The following is a 14,175-nucleotide window of genomic DNA, read 5'->3' as shown; positions in this document are numbered from 1 at the left end:
GTGCCATACAAATATCATTTAGATTTAGGATTTTATATCATCTTTTTTCCTCAAGAAACTGATTCTTGCTTTGGACATCCCAGAGAGGTGAAAAAAGAACTCCACTGAGCTAAAACATATCTGATCCAGAGGATGCTTACAATACAGGTGTAACCACATATATAAATAATATGCACATTTTCTTAATATGTTCATAAACATTATCAGCTTAAAGTCAAACTGAATAAAATAATAAAAATCCTTTAAAATATATATTTGAATATATTGATAATGCTGTAAACAAACACACAAACGGTTCACTATAACTTATTATAGTGATTATACTGTGGTTGCTTGGGGATGCAGGAGGGCTGGGCAGGGTGAAGAAAAGCATAGCCCCAGGATGGCTGAGGTTGGTTGGTTGGTTGGCTGGTTTGTTTGTTTGTTCCCCCAGCCCCAGGGCTGTGCTCCAAATGTGTACAGATGTTCAATTAGATCAATCAAAATGTGCCCTGTCTAATTTGGTGCACCTCTTGGGGAACTAAAGTTATATTGGGCCAGCCACTTTTCACTGATCTAAACTTCAGGGAAGGTCCATACAGTCTGGCATTTAAATCTACCCTACTAGGGAATCTATGCATAAAGTCCGCATGTGGGCAAACAAAGAGATTGGGCAGCCATTTTTAACCTAATCAAACTTCTTTTAATGTCTTTACACACCCCAAGAGGCATAGGCAAATCCAAGATTTTAAAAAATGGGATTTGGGAGCAGCAATTTGGGGCTACAGGAGTGGCAACACTCTCTCATTTCTAGCTTCCAAGGCTAGCAAACTACGCCGCTGGGGACTTTTTAAAGTCCTCACATTTGATAAGAATCCTTCCCCCCACACCCTCCACTTGGTGGCACTCTGTCCCTTTCTCTTCTGTTCTGCAACATCTCCCCTCCCCTCCTATTCCTACTGCATTGTCCTCTCTACTTAATGGAGACCTGCCTGCTGTTGAAGGAGCAGCTGGGACAGCCCCACTCCAGCTAGGGCTGTGGGGAGAGGGTGTACACAGAACTAGACTCAGCCAGGGATGGCAGCAGCAGTAGGCAGTTTCCTCATCCCTGCACCTGCTCCTGGACTGGCAGGGCCCATCTGGGGAGGATGGGGGGGAAGACCATGCAGAGTTGGAGAACCTGCCTACTGCTGCTGTATCCCTTGATTTGGAGAACTTATGTCTAATTAAAGGGACATATAACTAGGAGCAAAATCCTTGTTTTCAACAGGTTTGGAGAACTCGCATAGTTTAAGCCTTTCCTAAGACTTGAATAATATTGCACATTAAAACTGAGCTGTTTCTATTTATAAAGAGTCAGAGATGGTGCATTTCTGTGGATCACTGATGATTGTTTGATTATCTTCCCCTATAGCACGGCTTATAGCATTCTAGGAGTTCTGGAGAAGTGCTTCTGGAAATTTTTAGTAAATGTATCAGTCTTGTTTTCTTAAGTACTTAAGAGCCTAAAACTCTATGAAAGTCAAAGGGGTTTAGGCTCCTAACTCATGTAGATACTTTAAAAACATTTAAAAATGTTTTTCTTATTGCTGGTTCCTTATTCCTTTTTTACACCAGACCCATCCATCACAAATGATATATAGATCAATGGTTAATTTTGAATCTAGGGCGGTGGCAGAAGGTAGTTGCAAAACTGTTCAACCAACTTCGTGGAATTATTCTCGTCTAGCTCCTAGTACATGTTTATTATAGAAATTGTGATCTGAATTAGTACTTATCAGCAGTTTTGGCCAAGGAGCTAAGAATCCATATGCATGTAGACTGAGCTACCCCAGAAAGTGATCTGCCCAGGTGTTTGTATGTACTGCTGTCTGACTTGTACAAAGTAGTTTCTAATGCTGTCAATTGGAAGGAATAAAAACATGGGAAAGGTAACTACATCTGACCAGTCACTTTCTCATTTAGGAATGGATTCATGTTAAATGTAAGACACTGTTAACTACAGAATTGGGCCTGACAGGTAAACAATAGATTTCTGCTGCTTGTTGTTTAGAGAGGAAAAGAAGTCTGTGCTGTGTGTGATTTGCTGGATGATGATCTAGAAGAATAAAAAGGAAATGTTTTTCTGCTTAGTATTTTTATTTTAATTTAATTTCATTTTTTTTACCAATGAATAGTGACCTGTAACATCTTAGAACTTCACCTTTTGACTGTAGGTATTGTGTAGCAGTGCTTTTTTTCATAGCAATCTCTTTTAAATTCCATTAAAATGCTAGAATTGGGAGAAAGTGGTCAGGTGAATGGAGTTGCACTGTATTTGGATTTCCAAACACCACTAGACAGATTTCCAAACGTGCTTAATGCTTTGTGTTGCACAGAGCCTGATGATGGTGGATCCACCACTAAAACTGCTTTTAAATACCTACATTGGGGGAAGAGTTTCTTGCAATAGAGGACCCCTTAATACAATAAAGATATAACCAAGATGCAATGGCTGAAAGTTGAAGACTGATACATTTAATGTTAGAAATAAAGAACAGCTTTTTAACAGTGTGGGTAACTAACTACTGGATTAGCTTAACTCAGGATGTGGAATATTCTTCATCACGTGAAGTCAATTAACACTCAAAGATGTGTTCTAGCACAAGCAGAAAGTAGCCTTGATGCAGCACTTGCTGGGGTAATTCTGTGGCAGATCAAATAATCCTAATTGTCCATTCTGGCTTGAATCTATGAATCCTTGAATTTTAGGTCATGCTTTATTAATCAGTGGTCAGGATTGCTGCTTGCTACCTTACCAGGTATAGAGGAACTGCCCGGTGGCAGATATATTGCATTTAATGTCACTATTTTTTTAGAGAGGATTCCTCTGGAGTGAATTATGAACTGTTTGAAAAAATAAGGGGGAGAAAAAAAGGCTTTTTAATTTCCATCTCTCAATTTATTATAGATTCAGATGTATCAGCTGTCAAGACTTCTCCATGATTATCACAGAGACCTGTACAATCATCTTGAAGAGAATGAAATCAGCCCCAGTCTGTATGCTGCACCCTGGTTTCTTACCTTGTTTGCTTCTCAGTTTCCATTAGGATTCGTAGCCAGAGTATTTGGTAAGAGAGATTGCTTTATTGCAGTACTGAGCCTTGTACTTCTAGGCAGAGTTGTCCAGCCGATGGCCTGTAAAGAGTGAATCTGTGGCCCTAGGTTTTCCTTGGCTGCTGCTCCCCTCACTGCTCAGGCTGCTGTTACAGCTAGGATCTCCAGGCTTCCGCTTCCTTTTCTGGCTCTCTCTTTGTGCCCCTTTCCCAGGTAGGACAGGGCAGCACTACTCAGCACAGCTTACAGTGCAGGAGGAGCCCACAGTGCAATGCAAGTGGGGAAATCTGCATCCAAGGAGATGGGGTGGGGGGTGGGAAGAGAGCATGCCTTGTTCTGAAGTGAACAAGAATAACTTGAGACAATTGATTTTTGGAAATGAGAAGGATACAATTAAAGTGGCTGAGGGGCAGGGGGAGAGCAGTGCCTGCCCATACAGTGCTGAAGGAGCTTGCAGCCAGGCAGGTTGGGGGGCAGGGGGGGAGTGACATCTGCTTCTGCATTCTCTGCCATGTGAAGCACCATTACTAAGAAGTTGGACAGCCCAGTTTTAAGGAATTTTTTTTTTATCTTTAGCTATATCCATTAAAGGGTAAATTTTGCACCAGTTTATTTTAGTTGTCAGCTCCAATTGATTTGATTTATTTTGGTGTGGAAGTTGAGCATCAAACTGAGTTAAGTGGCAGAGTTGTTCCATTAGCTGTTAAGTTAACAATATACAGATCTAATTGCATAAACTTTTAGGGGTGACTTGCACTACAGTTTTTAAAAGCATCTCCTTACTTCTGAATATCAAACAGCAGATAGTTAACCCAGTAGCAACGATAATTTCATCCTATACATCTAGTTAGAGATCAAGCCCCCACTGTTTGTGTATCTGAAGAGGTCTATCCTTTTTTAATGAAACTTTCAAATAGCTTGTTTATTAATATGGAAAAAATAGGATTAAGCATTCAGGTTTTTTTTTTTCCTGAGTGTTTGATTAAACTAAACCTTTTAAATGCAGGATTTGTATAATATGCTTAGGGCCCTTCTACACTGCAGGTAAAGGCACAATTGGAAATAATGCATGATCCACCCAGTTGTGCCTCCTGCCATGCCACACATGCATGAGTACTCTTAGCTTTCTTCAGATAGTCCTATAGGGCCTTTTCCACTCCTTGGACAAGTAATGCCAAGGAGTAAGTATATACAGGCAATGATTTTTGTATGTTATCAGAAAGACTAACTTCAAATTTCTTTCACCAAATAACTTAATTTTTCATGCAGCATTTTGGTTTGTGTAAAATAGCTATCAAGAAACTTCTTTCACAATCTGATGCATCTTAAATGGGAATTTCTCTCAATTTTTGCCTTGTAGCTTTTATGAAGCATTTTTTCCATTTTTCCTATATTTTACAGTTCCTCCATTATTCAAGGTCGCAGCTGTGTTTTTTATCATTCTGTTTCATAATTTTTGTGGATTCCCACCTAAGTCAAATTTGTATTCCTTCATTCTTTTTTGCTTTTGTACCAAAAATAGCCTTCACTTGCATGTTTTCTCCCCCCACCCCCCATTTGGGGGCAAATTAATAAGGGGCTTCATTTTTAAAATGGAAATGATAGTTTTAAAGCTTATATTCATCTTGGCTTTGAGGGTAGCAATGGTAGTTGCTGAGTTTTTTCGAGGGGGTGGTGGTTACATTTTTGCTGCTAGAAAAAAGTGTTTGAGAATTCCAGTTTTATTTTGCTTTTTGTTTTAAGGTATTTTTATCTTATTGCTTTGGTAGATGTGAAATTGGGAAACTGTCCTTTCTGAGGGAGAATTGTGGCTTATCATTCTTGTTAAATAAACACAGCTGGGTACATAATCTAGATTTACAACAGAAATATTTCCAGAAGCTGTTTTAGCTCCTGATACTGTAATCTGATCTGTTCAGACAAACTTCTGCACCCACTCAGAGCCAGCTGATTCCTCTGGGACCACCTGGATTCACTCAAGTTGATGATAAAAGCTTTGTTTGTTTTTGTTTGTTTGGGGTTTTTTAAGTCGGGGTTTTTCCATATGGGTGTATGGATCAACCTGTGCTCATCAAAATAAGAGAATTGAAGGCAGAGTCTAGGATATTTAACATTCTAATAAGATTACTTTCCAGTAACGAAGTAGGATTTTAGCTATCTGTGAACAATAGGGTAAAATCAGTGCAACAGAATAAGAGCTTTACTTCATTTTAGGATCAGCTCCTAATAAAGTGTGAATGGCATGTGTTGGTCTTGTGTTTTGGTTTAACATGTCTTTTAATGCAGACTGTACTCAAATGCCTTTTCACAATGTCTTTTAAACTGCGACACCCAAAACTAAGTGTTTGTCTGATAAACATGACATCCTTTCAGCTAAAGCATTGCAACATTGAAAATAAACGTTTTTGTTTAACACTTGTTACTTATTGAAAAAATGATAAATTTTCATCATAATGAAGAAAACATAGTTAAAATAACAAGATGAAGCAGGTATTCATCATTTTCCTTCTTAAAGTTATCAAATTTCAGTAAATTTTATAAGGGAGGTATATTCTACTACAAACATTTAAAGAAAAAAACTGCTTGACTTCAGCTTTTTGCCTTGAGATGCTTACAAAAATTATTATTTTTTTAGACATTATTTTTCTTCAAGGAACAGAAGTCATATTTAAAGTAGCACTGAGTCTACTAAGCAGCCAGGAAGCACTTATAATGGGATGTGAGACCTTTGAGAATATTGTTGATTTCCTTAAAATCACTATCCCAGACATGACTCAGTCTCAAATGGAAAAGATTATTACCCAGGTAAAATAGCTTTTCTATTCTTTGTTTTACTCTTCTTTTTTTCCATGTGACTTTTATTTAGATATTAACCCACAGGTAAATGCAAGGTTCTTTTTAAAGACATCTTTCTTAGTTATTGTGACACTAAATACAAGCAGTCATCTTCTGAGGTGTACCTGCAACTTATAGCTTAGGACAATTTTTGGAGTTTTGGAAACCTCTGGTACTTTGAGACTACTTCCAGTAAAGGACTTAAGTACAGTAGCACCTCCATGTTTTAGGCCTTCTGGAGTGGAATCCAGAATCCTTGGTTATGTACTGTGTAAGGAGCATACATACGCAAACTAAATGCCTGGGAATCGTAGAAAATTAGGGTTGGAAGGGACCTCGGGAGGTCATCTAATCCAACCTCCTGCTTAAAGCAGGACCATCCCCAACTAGATCATCCCAGCCAGGGTTTTGTTGAGCTGAGCCTTAAAAACCTCCAAGGATGGAGATGGGGGTGCCCTGATAAAGATTTTTGGCCGGTACCAGTGGCTGATTACTAACCAGCCATACTGGCCGATACCAATCCGATAGTTGATATGCAGCCCAGCAGTTTGGACAGCAGTGTCTCTAGCAGGTAAGTCTGTAGGGGGGGAAGGGACATGGGGGGCAAATGGAGGCCCCCACAGTGAGAGAAGGGAGTGGAGCAGGGCAGGTGCTCCTCAGCCAGGGCAGGGCATGGGACAGCTGCAAGCAGCTCATCCAAGAGACATGGGAGAGTGGGGAGGGGGAGCAGCTCCCACCACTACGCACACCCCCGGGGGAGGCATGGGACGCAGGTGCCCCCCAGATGTGTGTGGGGTAAGGGCAGGCTGATTGCTATGGGTTTAGGGCCAGGGGCTGCATCAGCCTCTTACCAGTGGTCCTCAGGGAAGGCAGCAGCAGGGCAGGTGGTGGAGGTGCTGAGGGGGGCTATTTGTGGTGGCTGCAGCCCACCCTGTAGCCCCTCTCCCAGCACTGCTGCCACCTGACCAAGCCCTCTACTGGGAAGAGACCAATGCAGCCCCTGGCTTCGTGCCTGCAGCAGGCAGCTTACCCTCTCGCCACACAAATCCAGGCCCCCCTGTGCCTTCCCCCAGGGGTGTATGCAGCAGTGGGAGCCTTCCTCCTGGGCTTTCTGTATGAGCCTCCTGTCCTGTGCCCTAGCTGGGCAGCACCTGCCCCAGCCCAATTCTTTCCCTCACTGAGGGCCTCTGTCTGCCCCCCTGCCACACCTCTTCCCCTTCCCAGACTTACTGGCCAGTCACTGATCTCTAAGCTGCTGGACTGCATTCCTGACTCTGTGCATGCTGCGGTTGAGCACATGCATGCAGCGTTTATTGGTGACATTATGGGCTACACTGGCCAAAAAAGCCAATTATTGATTTAATGTCAATTTTCCTGTGTTATTAATGCTGCTCTAATATGGACCAATGTATCAGTGCCCCTCTAGATGGGGATTCTACAGCCTCTCTAGGTAACCCATTCCAGTGCTTCATTGCTCTTCTAGTGAGTTGTTTTTCATAATACGCAACCTAAACTTCCCTTGCAGCAACTTGAGACCATTGCTCCTTGTTCTGTCATTTGTCACCACTAAGAACAGTCTAGCTCCATTGTCTTTGGACCCACACTTCAGGTAGCTGAAAACTGCTATCAAATCTGCCCTCAGTCTTGTCTTCTCCAAACTAAATAAACCCAGTTCCCTCAGCCTCTCCTCAGAAGTTGTGCCCCAGCCCCCTCACTATTTTCATTGCCTTCCACTGGACTCTCTCCAACTTGTCCACATCCTTTCTGTGGTTGGGGGCCCAAATTGGACACAGTATGCCAGGTGTGTCTTTTACCAATGCAGAAGAGAGGGAAATAATTACTACTTTTTTCTGCTAGTAATGCTCCTACTAATGCTATAAGTGTTCTTGGCAACAAGAGCACACTGCTGACTCATCCAGCTTATTGTCCACTGTAACCTCCAGGTCTCTTTCTGCAGAGCTGCTGCTTAGCCAGTTGGTCCCAAGCTTGTACCAGTGCATGGGAGTGTTGTGTCCTAACTGCAGGACTTTGCACTTTGTCCTTGGTGAACCTTATGAGATTCCTTTTGGCCCAGTCCTCCAATTTTGTCTAGGTCACTCTGAATCCTATCTACTGCTCCCCTGGCTTGGTGTCCTTTGAACTTGCTGGGGGTGCGCTCCTTTCCATCTTCCGGGTCACTGAAGATACTGAATGAAACTGGCCCCAGGACTGACCCCCGAGGCACTACAATTGATTATGGTTGCCAACTAGTCATCAAGCCATTGATAACTACCCATTGAGCCCAATGATCCAGCCAGCTTTCTGTCAACCTTACTGTCCATTCATCCAACCCATACTTTCTTAGCTTGCTTGTAAGAACGCTGTGGAAAACTGTATCAAAAGCCTTGCTGAAGTTGAGGTGTATCATGTTTTCTGTTCTACCCACATCCAGAATGCTTATTTCATCATAGAAGGCAACTGGGTTGGTCAGGCATGACTTACACTTGGTGAATGCATGCTGACTGTTCCTAATCACTTTCTCCTCCAAGTCCTTAAAAGTGGTTTCTTTGAGGACCTGCTCCTTTATTTTTATGGGGACTGAAGTGAGGCTGACCAGTCTGTAGTTATCTGGATCTTTCTTTTTCCTTCGTTAAAGATGGGCACTATATTTGCCCTTTTCCAATCACTCTGGACCTCCCCCAATTGCCATGAGTTTTTAGAGATGACAGCCAGTGACTCTGCAATTGCATCAGCCAGCTCCCTCGGATGCGCTGCATCTAGCCCCATGGTCTACTATGCATCCAGCTTTTCTAAAGGAGTACTTAGCCTGTTCTTTCACTACTGAGGGCTGCTCACCTTCTCTCCAAACTGTGTGGCCCAGCATAGTAGTCTGGGAGGTGGCCTTGGCTGTAAAGACCAAGGTAAAAAAAAAAAAAAAAAAAGTATGAAGTACTCCAGCCTTTTCCTTGTCATCTGTCACTAGGTTTCCTCCCCCATTCAGGAAGGGACCTGCACTTTCCCAGACCTCCCTCTTGTTGCTAACATACTTGTAGAAACCCTTCTTGTTACCCTCCCGGTCCCTTGCTAGCTGCAAACTCTCATTGTGCTTTGGCCTTCCTGCATGCCCTATTTTTATCCCTGCATGCCCAAGCAATATTCTTATACTCTTCCCTAATCATCTGTCTAAGCTTCCACTTCCTGTAAGCTTGCTTTTGTCTTTAAGCTCACTGAAGAGTTCTCTGCTAAGCCAAGCTAGTCACTTGCCACACTTGCTATTCTTCCAGCACATTGGGATGGCTTGTTCCTGAACCTTCAGTAAGGTTTCTTTTCAAATTCAGTCAGATCTTCTGGACTCCTTTTCTCATCAGGCTGGCCCCCCAGGGGATCCTGCCCATCAGTTTCCTGAGACAGTCAAATTCTGCATTTATGAAGTTCAGGGTCCTTACTCTGCTGCTCTCTTTCCTTCCTTCCTTTCCTCAGGATCATGAACTCAATCATCTAGTGGTCGCTGCTGCCCAAATTGCCATTAGCTTCTACCTCCCCCACCAATTCTTCCCTGTTTGAGCAGTAGCTCAAGAGCACAGCCCCTAGTTGGTCTCTCAAAACTTCCTGGTACAAGTGTATCTCCAGTGCTCTCCAAAACCTTCCTGGATTGCCTATGCACAGCTGTATTGCTCTCCCAGGGTGGTGATTTTTTTTGGTTGGTTGGGGGTTTTTTTGGGGTTTTTTTTTTTTTTAAAGTCCCCCATGAGAACCAGGGCCTGTGATCTGGAAACTTCTGCTAGTTGTTTGAAGAAAACCTCATCCTCCTGGTCTGGTGGTCTATAGCAGACACCCACCACAACATCACCCTTGTTGCTCCTCCCTCTAATTTTTAACCTAGAGACTTTCAACAGGCCTGTCTCATTTCATACTAGAGCGCTGAGCAATCATATGGCTTCTACATAGTGCAACTCCTCCTCTTCTCCCCTGTCTGTCCTTCCTGAACAGTTTGTACCCATCCATGACTGTGCTCCAGTCATGCAAGCTAACCCACCAAGTCTGTTGTTCCAATCACATCCTAGTTCCTTGACTGTGCGAAGACTTCCAGTTCTTCCTGCTTGTTTCCCAGGCTCTCTGCATTTGTGTACAGACACTAGCCAGTTGCCCTGCTTTCTCAGTAAGAATTAGGTGGCCTCCTTTGTTGCCCCCTCCTGTTTTTGTGCTCCCTCCAGGTCTCCCACTTACCCCAGTGGTGCTTTAAATAAATTGCATGCCAAGGAGGAAGCCACCTAGGACTAGCCAATGAGAAGCATGGGGTAGGTTTGAAATCCTGTACCTTTCTGGAGCGTAGGTGCCTGAGTCTGCTGCAGGTAGACCCCTCAGTTTTCTCAGGGTTTAGGGTCCAGAATCCTTTCCTCAAAATAGGGACCTACATCTGTTCTTTCAGAGAGCTGAGCAGGACCCAACTCCTCCTTTTGAAACTGGTAGTGGTAGTAGTAATGGTGTTTCTGCTCATCTCTTTATGTAACATCCAGTGGTTAGTGAGCTTGTCCAGGGCACTGGTGGGTTCATTGCCTCAGCCTGAAACGTTTTGAATTCACAACTTCAGTCTCTCAGCAGAGTATGAGCTAAGCTGGGATAGGGTCCCTTCAAACTGAGGCAGGCATTGAACTGAATCTCCCATTTCCTGGGTAAGAGTACTAGCCACAACACCAGTGGTGTTCAACTTGCATACTGTGGGCTGGATCCAGTCTGCAGACCTTCCCACAGCTCTAGAAATTTGGTGACCAAGGGAATGGTGGCAGGTTTTATTGCTGTAGCTGTGGGAGTTTGCACGGTGGCCTGAGCTGGGAGCTAGGTAGTTTGAGCACCACTGCATTAAACCATTATATAAAGGAAAAAGGTGTCAATGCTGCATATTATGAGAAGCCTGTTTCTGTTCTTCTCAGAGAAGGCATATCAGATCAGGCTCTTCAAAAGACTTGGAAGCAGAGATATATCTAGTCCCTGAATTCAGATTAAGTTTAACAATGTGTGTCTCACTGCTTGTACTGGGGCAGTTCCAGTCATGCACAGAAGAACTCTTAAGGCCCAAATCCTAAGTGCTACTTAGGTAGCAATGTGAGAGGCATTTTTGCGACCTCATCAGTATCTTTCCTGCAGGTGACAAATTTTAACATAAGCCTTGTAGAGTCAACCTTTTAACCAAACTTTACATGAAATGTAATGCTATCTGTTGTAGCAAAACTAACTTGTCTTTCATGATTAGGTTTTTGAGATGGATATTTCCAAGCAGCTTCATGCTTATGAAGTAGAGTACCATGTACTACAGGATGAGCTACAAGAAGGTGCAAATCCTTGTGATGATGGTGAACCTCTAGAAAAACTGGAGAGGGCAAACAGTCAGCTAAAGAGACAGAACATGGACTTATTGGAGAAGTTACAGGTAAAGGGCCATAGATTATTGGGTGAAGTAAAGAAACTTACCCTCCCTCCCTCCCCCCCAACAATTCAAACACCATGTTTTTGTTTCTGTTCACATAACTGATTTGTTTTTAAAATATTTATTAATGTATTTGTTTAGTGCTATAGTCTAAACTCTAAATGCAGTCACATGCCTTGTATTTATTTAAGCCTTTTTTTCTTTAGCCCATTTTGTAATCTCTTGTATCATATTTTATGATGTCTTCTTTTGCCTGAAGCTTCTTTTCCCTAAATATCTATGGAGCATATCCATCCCCACCTCCCTTTATCTCTTGGCTAGATCATACACCTTGAACTCTTTCATCTCTGTCCAGCCTTTATTTTGTTTCTCAGAATTCCCTTCAGCTGTAAAGATCTTTTTGGCAGTCAAAAAGGTCACCTGTATTCCAACTGTAAATGCAGAGGTATACAGATAGGATGCTTTTCTTCCATACTCTGCTTACAGATTATGGTCATCTTGGGTCTTACATGACAAACAGAACACAGCAAAACTTAAATGGCCATCAGATGTGTACTATCAACTCAACCTACAATAACTTAATTCTCTGTGAAAGTGGAATACTGCTAGTTAGTTTCTGCTTTAATGCAGGCATGCATACCGACAGTGAAATGTAAGCAATGAAGTTCTACTTCCATGGATGTCTGTCCTTATTCTGACCATCTTGGATGATAATGTCAAGGGATCTTTATTTTTATTTCTTACAGGTAGCTCATGCTAAAATTCAGAGTCTGGAATCCAACCTAGAAAATATCTTGACTCGAGAGAACAAAATGAAGAGCTTAATCCAGTCCTTGGAACAGGAGAAGATTGCTTATCAAAATACTCTTGAGCAAATAACTAAATATCTGCCAGCAGAAGCACTGTCTGACTGTGAACTGCTTCTCAAGGAAGTAAGCTGTAACCCAGACAATTGAACAAAGCAAGGAAATAAGCCATAAATAAGTTGTGGGCAGCATAATTTCACATACTTAAGGGAAAGAAAACCAGCGTGCTGCTTTAGGAGGACTCGGAAAGCAATAGGTAATGGTGTCACCCAAAACTGATATTGGGACACTGAATAGCAGCAAGTGGGCCTTTTAGATCTCAGTATGCAAATCCAGGCTATTAAAAATAGTTGTTTGGTTTTTTTAAATGCTTGTGTAAATAAATCACAATGGGAGAATATATTTCTCAAACTTAATTATGACAAGTAGATGTATATTTAGAGTTGATTTAAAGGTCAGAACATCACTAAAAGCAAAGGGGGTGGTAAATTAAAACTAGATGCACACGCTCTCCATTTTTTCTTTTTTGGTCTGGTAGTGAAATGAGGGTATTGTCACACTATATAAAATATTAGAGAGAGAGAGAGAATAATACTTGAAAAAATGAATGTATTTTCCTCCAAAGAACAGCATGTTTCACATGTTTTGTGGAAAATCTATGTAAAATTCATGTGTGCCTGTCATTCATTTTACTGACTGTGTGTGGGTGTGTGAGAGAACAAAGGATGACTGTCGCTATGAGGTTCTTAGAGGGAGAATTATGCCATACACTGCCTGGAATGTGCCAATCAGCAAGTTGCTTCCACATGCATGTTGCAACAAAGATAAGCATCATGTCACAGCTAAGTGTAAGTAATTCCAAATCGGTCACAAGATCCCAAAGTAGCTTACCTTGCTTCTTCCCTCTTTCGCACTAAGTTTGGTAGTAGTTGAAGGAAGAAAATGAAGATCCAGAGTAGTCTCCATTTGGACTTCTTTGTTTCCTGCAAGTGACTTGCGGTGGTCGCATGTTTAAAACTTATATGGGGATTTCAAGTCACCAGAGGAACCTTTTAAGAAATCTTTTAAAAAAACCTGTGTTTTGGAAGGTCTGTGAACTCTTTGATAATTTTGGGGAATAAGCGCTAACCATTTTCAGGGACTTCACTCTGTAAAAGGATAGGGAGAGGAATTGTCACTTTAAAATCCACCCCCCCCTCCCAAATACTTTGAACAAAAAGGTACATAATATTTGTCTGAAATACAGGTTTGAAAGGTGATACTGAAGTATAAATACAACTTAATTGTTTTTCAGGCTATTTTTGCATTATCGCCACTTGGCAATCATTTTTAATGCATCATAAGCAGATCTGTCCTAGACAGAAGAAGCTATGTCCCAGTCAATTCTTTCAGGCAAAGTTTAGTTGCATCTGTCAATGGGCAGTAAATTAGATGCCTACAGATTTGATAAAGTTATTTTTGATCAGTGTAATCTTCAAGAAGACTTGTTTGGATGTAGTAGACATGTATTTTGTATATGCACATCTCACTTGTTACTTGAGTGTTACAGTGGATTGTATTATCTTACCAGGTATGTGATTTCCACCCCCGCCCAAGAAATTCTGGTCCATCTTTTTTTATATATATAAAAGGAAATTGAGCAAATTCAGCCCAAGTGTCTTTATGTATTTAAAGAAAAAAAAATTGTCCGATTGGAAAGTAAGTGCTGGGTGTAACTGCTTTCTATATAATGTGCTTTATGTTAATATTTACAAAAAAAAGAGGAACAACTAAGCTGGTTTTGCTGCATATTGCTGCAGTATGTAGGTTTTTTCCTTTCATGGTGGGTTTCTCATAAATATGGCTATTGAATGAGTTCTGTCTTTTGTATTACAGTTGGAGTGAAAGATCTTACACTGTATCAAATTTATGTGGAAACTGTCTTGGTATTTCAATAATGTTGCATTTGTACCAAATGGGAAAGATCCAAGTAGAAAAAGCAGTTGTTTGCAGTTTTGTTAGAAGTAAGTTTTGGCCAATGTGTATGTACTGAACCAATCACAGGGAACTGTAGTA

General features: G+C 41.6%; 1 protein-coding gene across 1 annotated transcript in view; it reads left to right on the top strand.

Moving 5' to 3' along the window:
* The window catches only part of TBC1D4 (TBC1 domain family member 4), a 168,284-nt gene extending 154,496 nt beyond the window's left edge, over positions 1-13,788 (top strand). The window contains exons 17-20 of the mRNA XM_019524493.1: positions 2,930-3,089; positions 5,711-5,880; positions 11,141-11,317; positions 12,061-13,788. Of these exons, the coding sequence (XP_019380038.1) occupies positions 2,930-3,089; positions 5,711-5,880; positions 11,141-11,317; positions 12,061-12,270 (717 nt within the window). The 3' untranslated portion in view covers positions 12,271-13,788. The remainder of the gene's footprint in view (positions 1-2,929; positions 3,090-5,710; positions 5,881-11,140; positions 11,318-12,060) is intronic.
* The last annotated feature ends 387 nt before the right edge of the window (positions 13,789-14,175 follow it).

The sequence above is a fragment of the Gavialis gangeticus genome, unplaced genomic scaffold (assembly GCF_001723915.1).
Source record: "Gavialis gangeticus isolate Ggan-Ray unplaced genomic scaffold, GavGan_comp1, whole genome shotgun sequence".
NCBI lineage: Eukaryota > Metazoa > Chordata > Crocodylia > Gavialidae > Gavialis > Gavialis gangeticus.
This window is presented reverse-complemented; position numbering and strand designations above follow the sequence as displayed.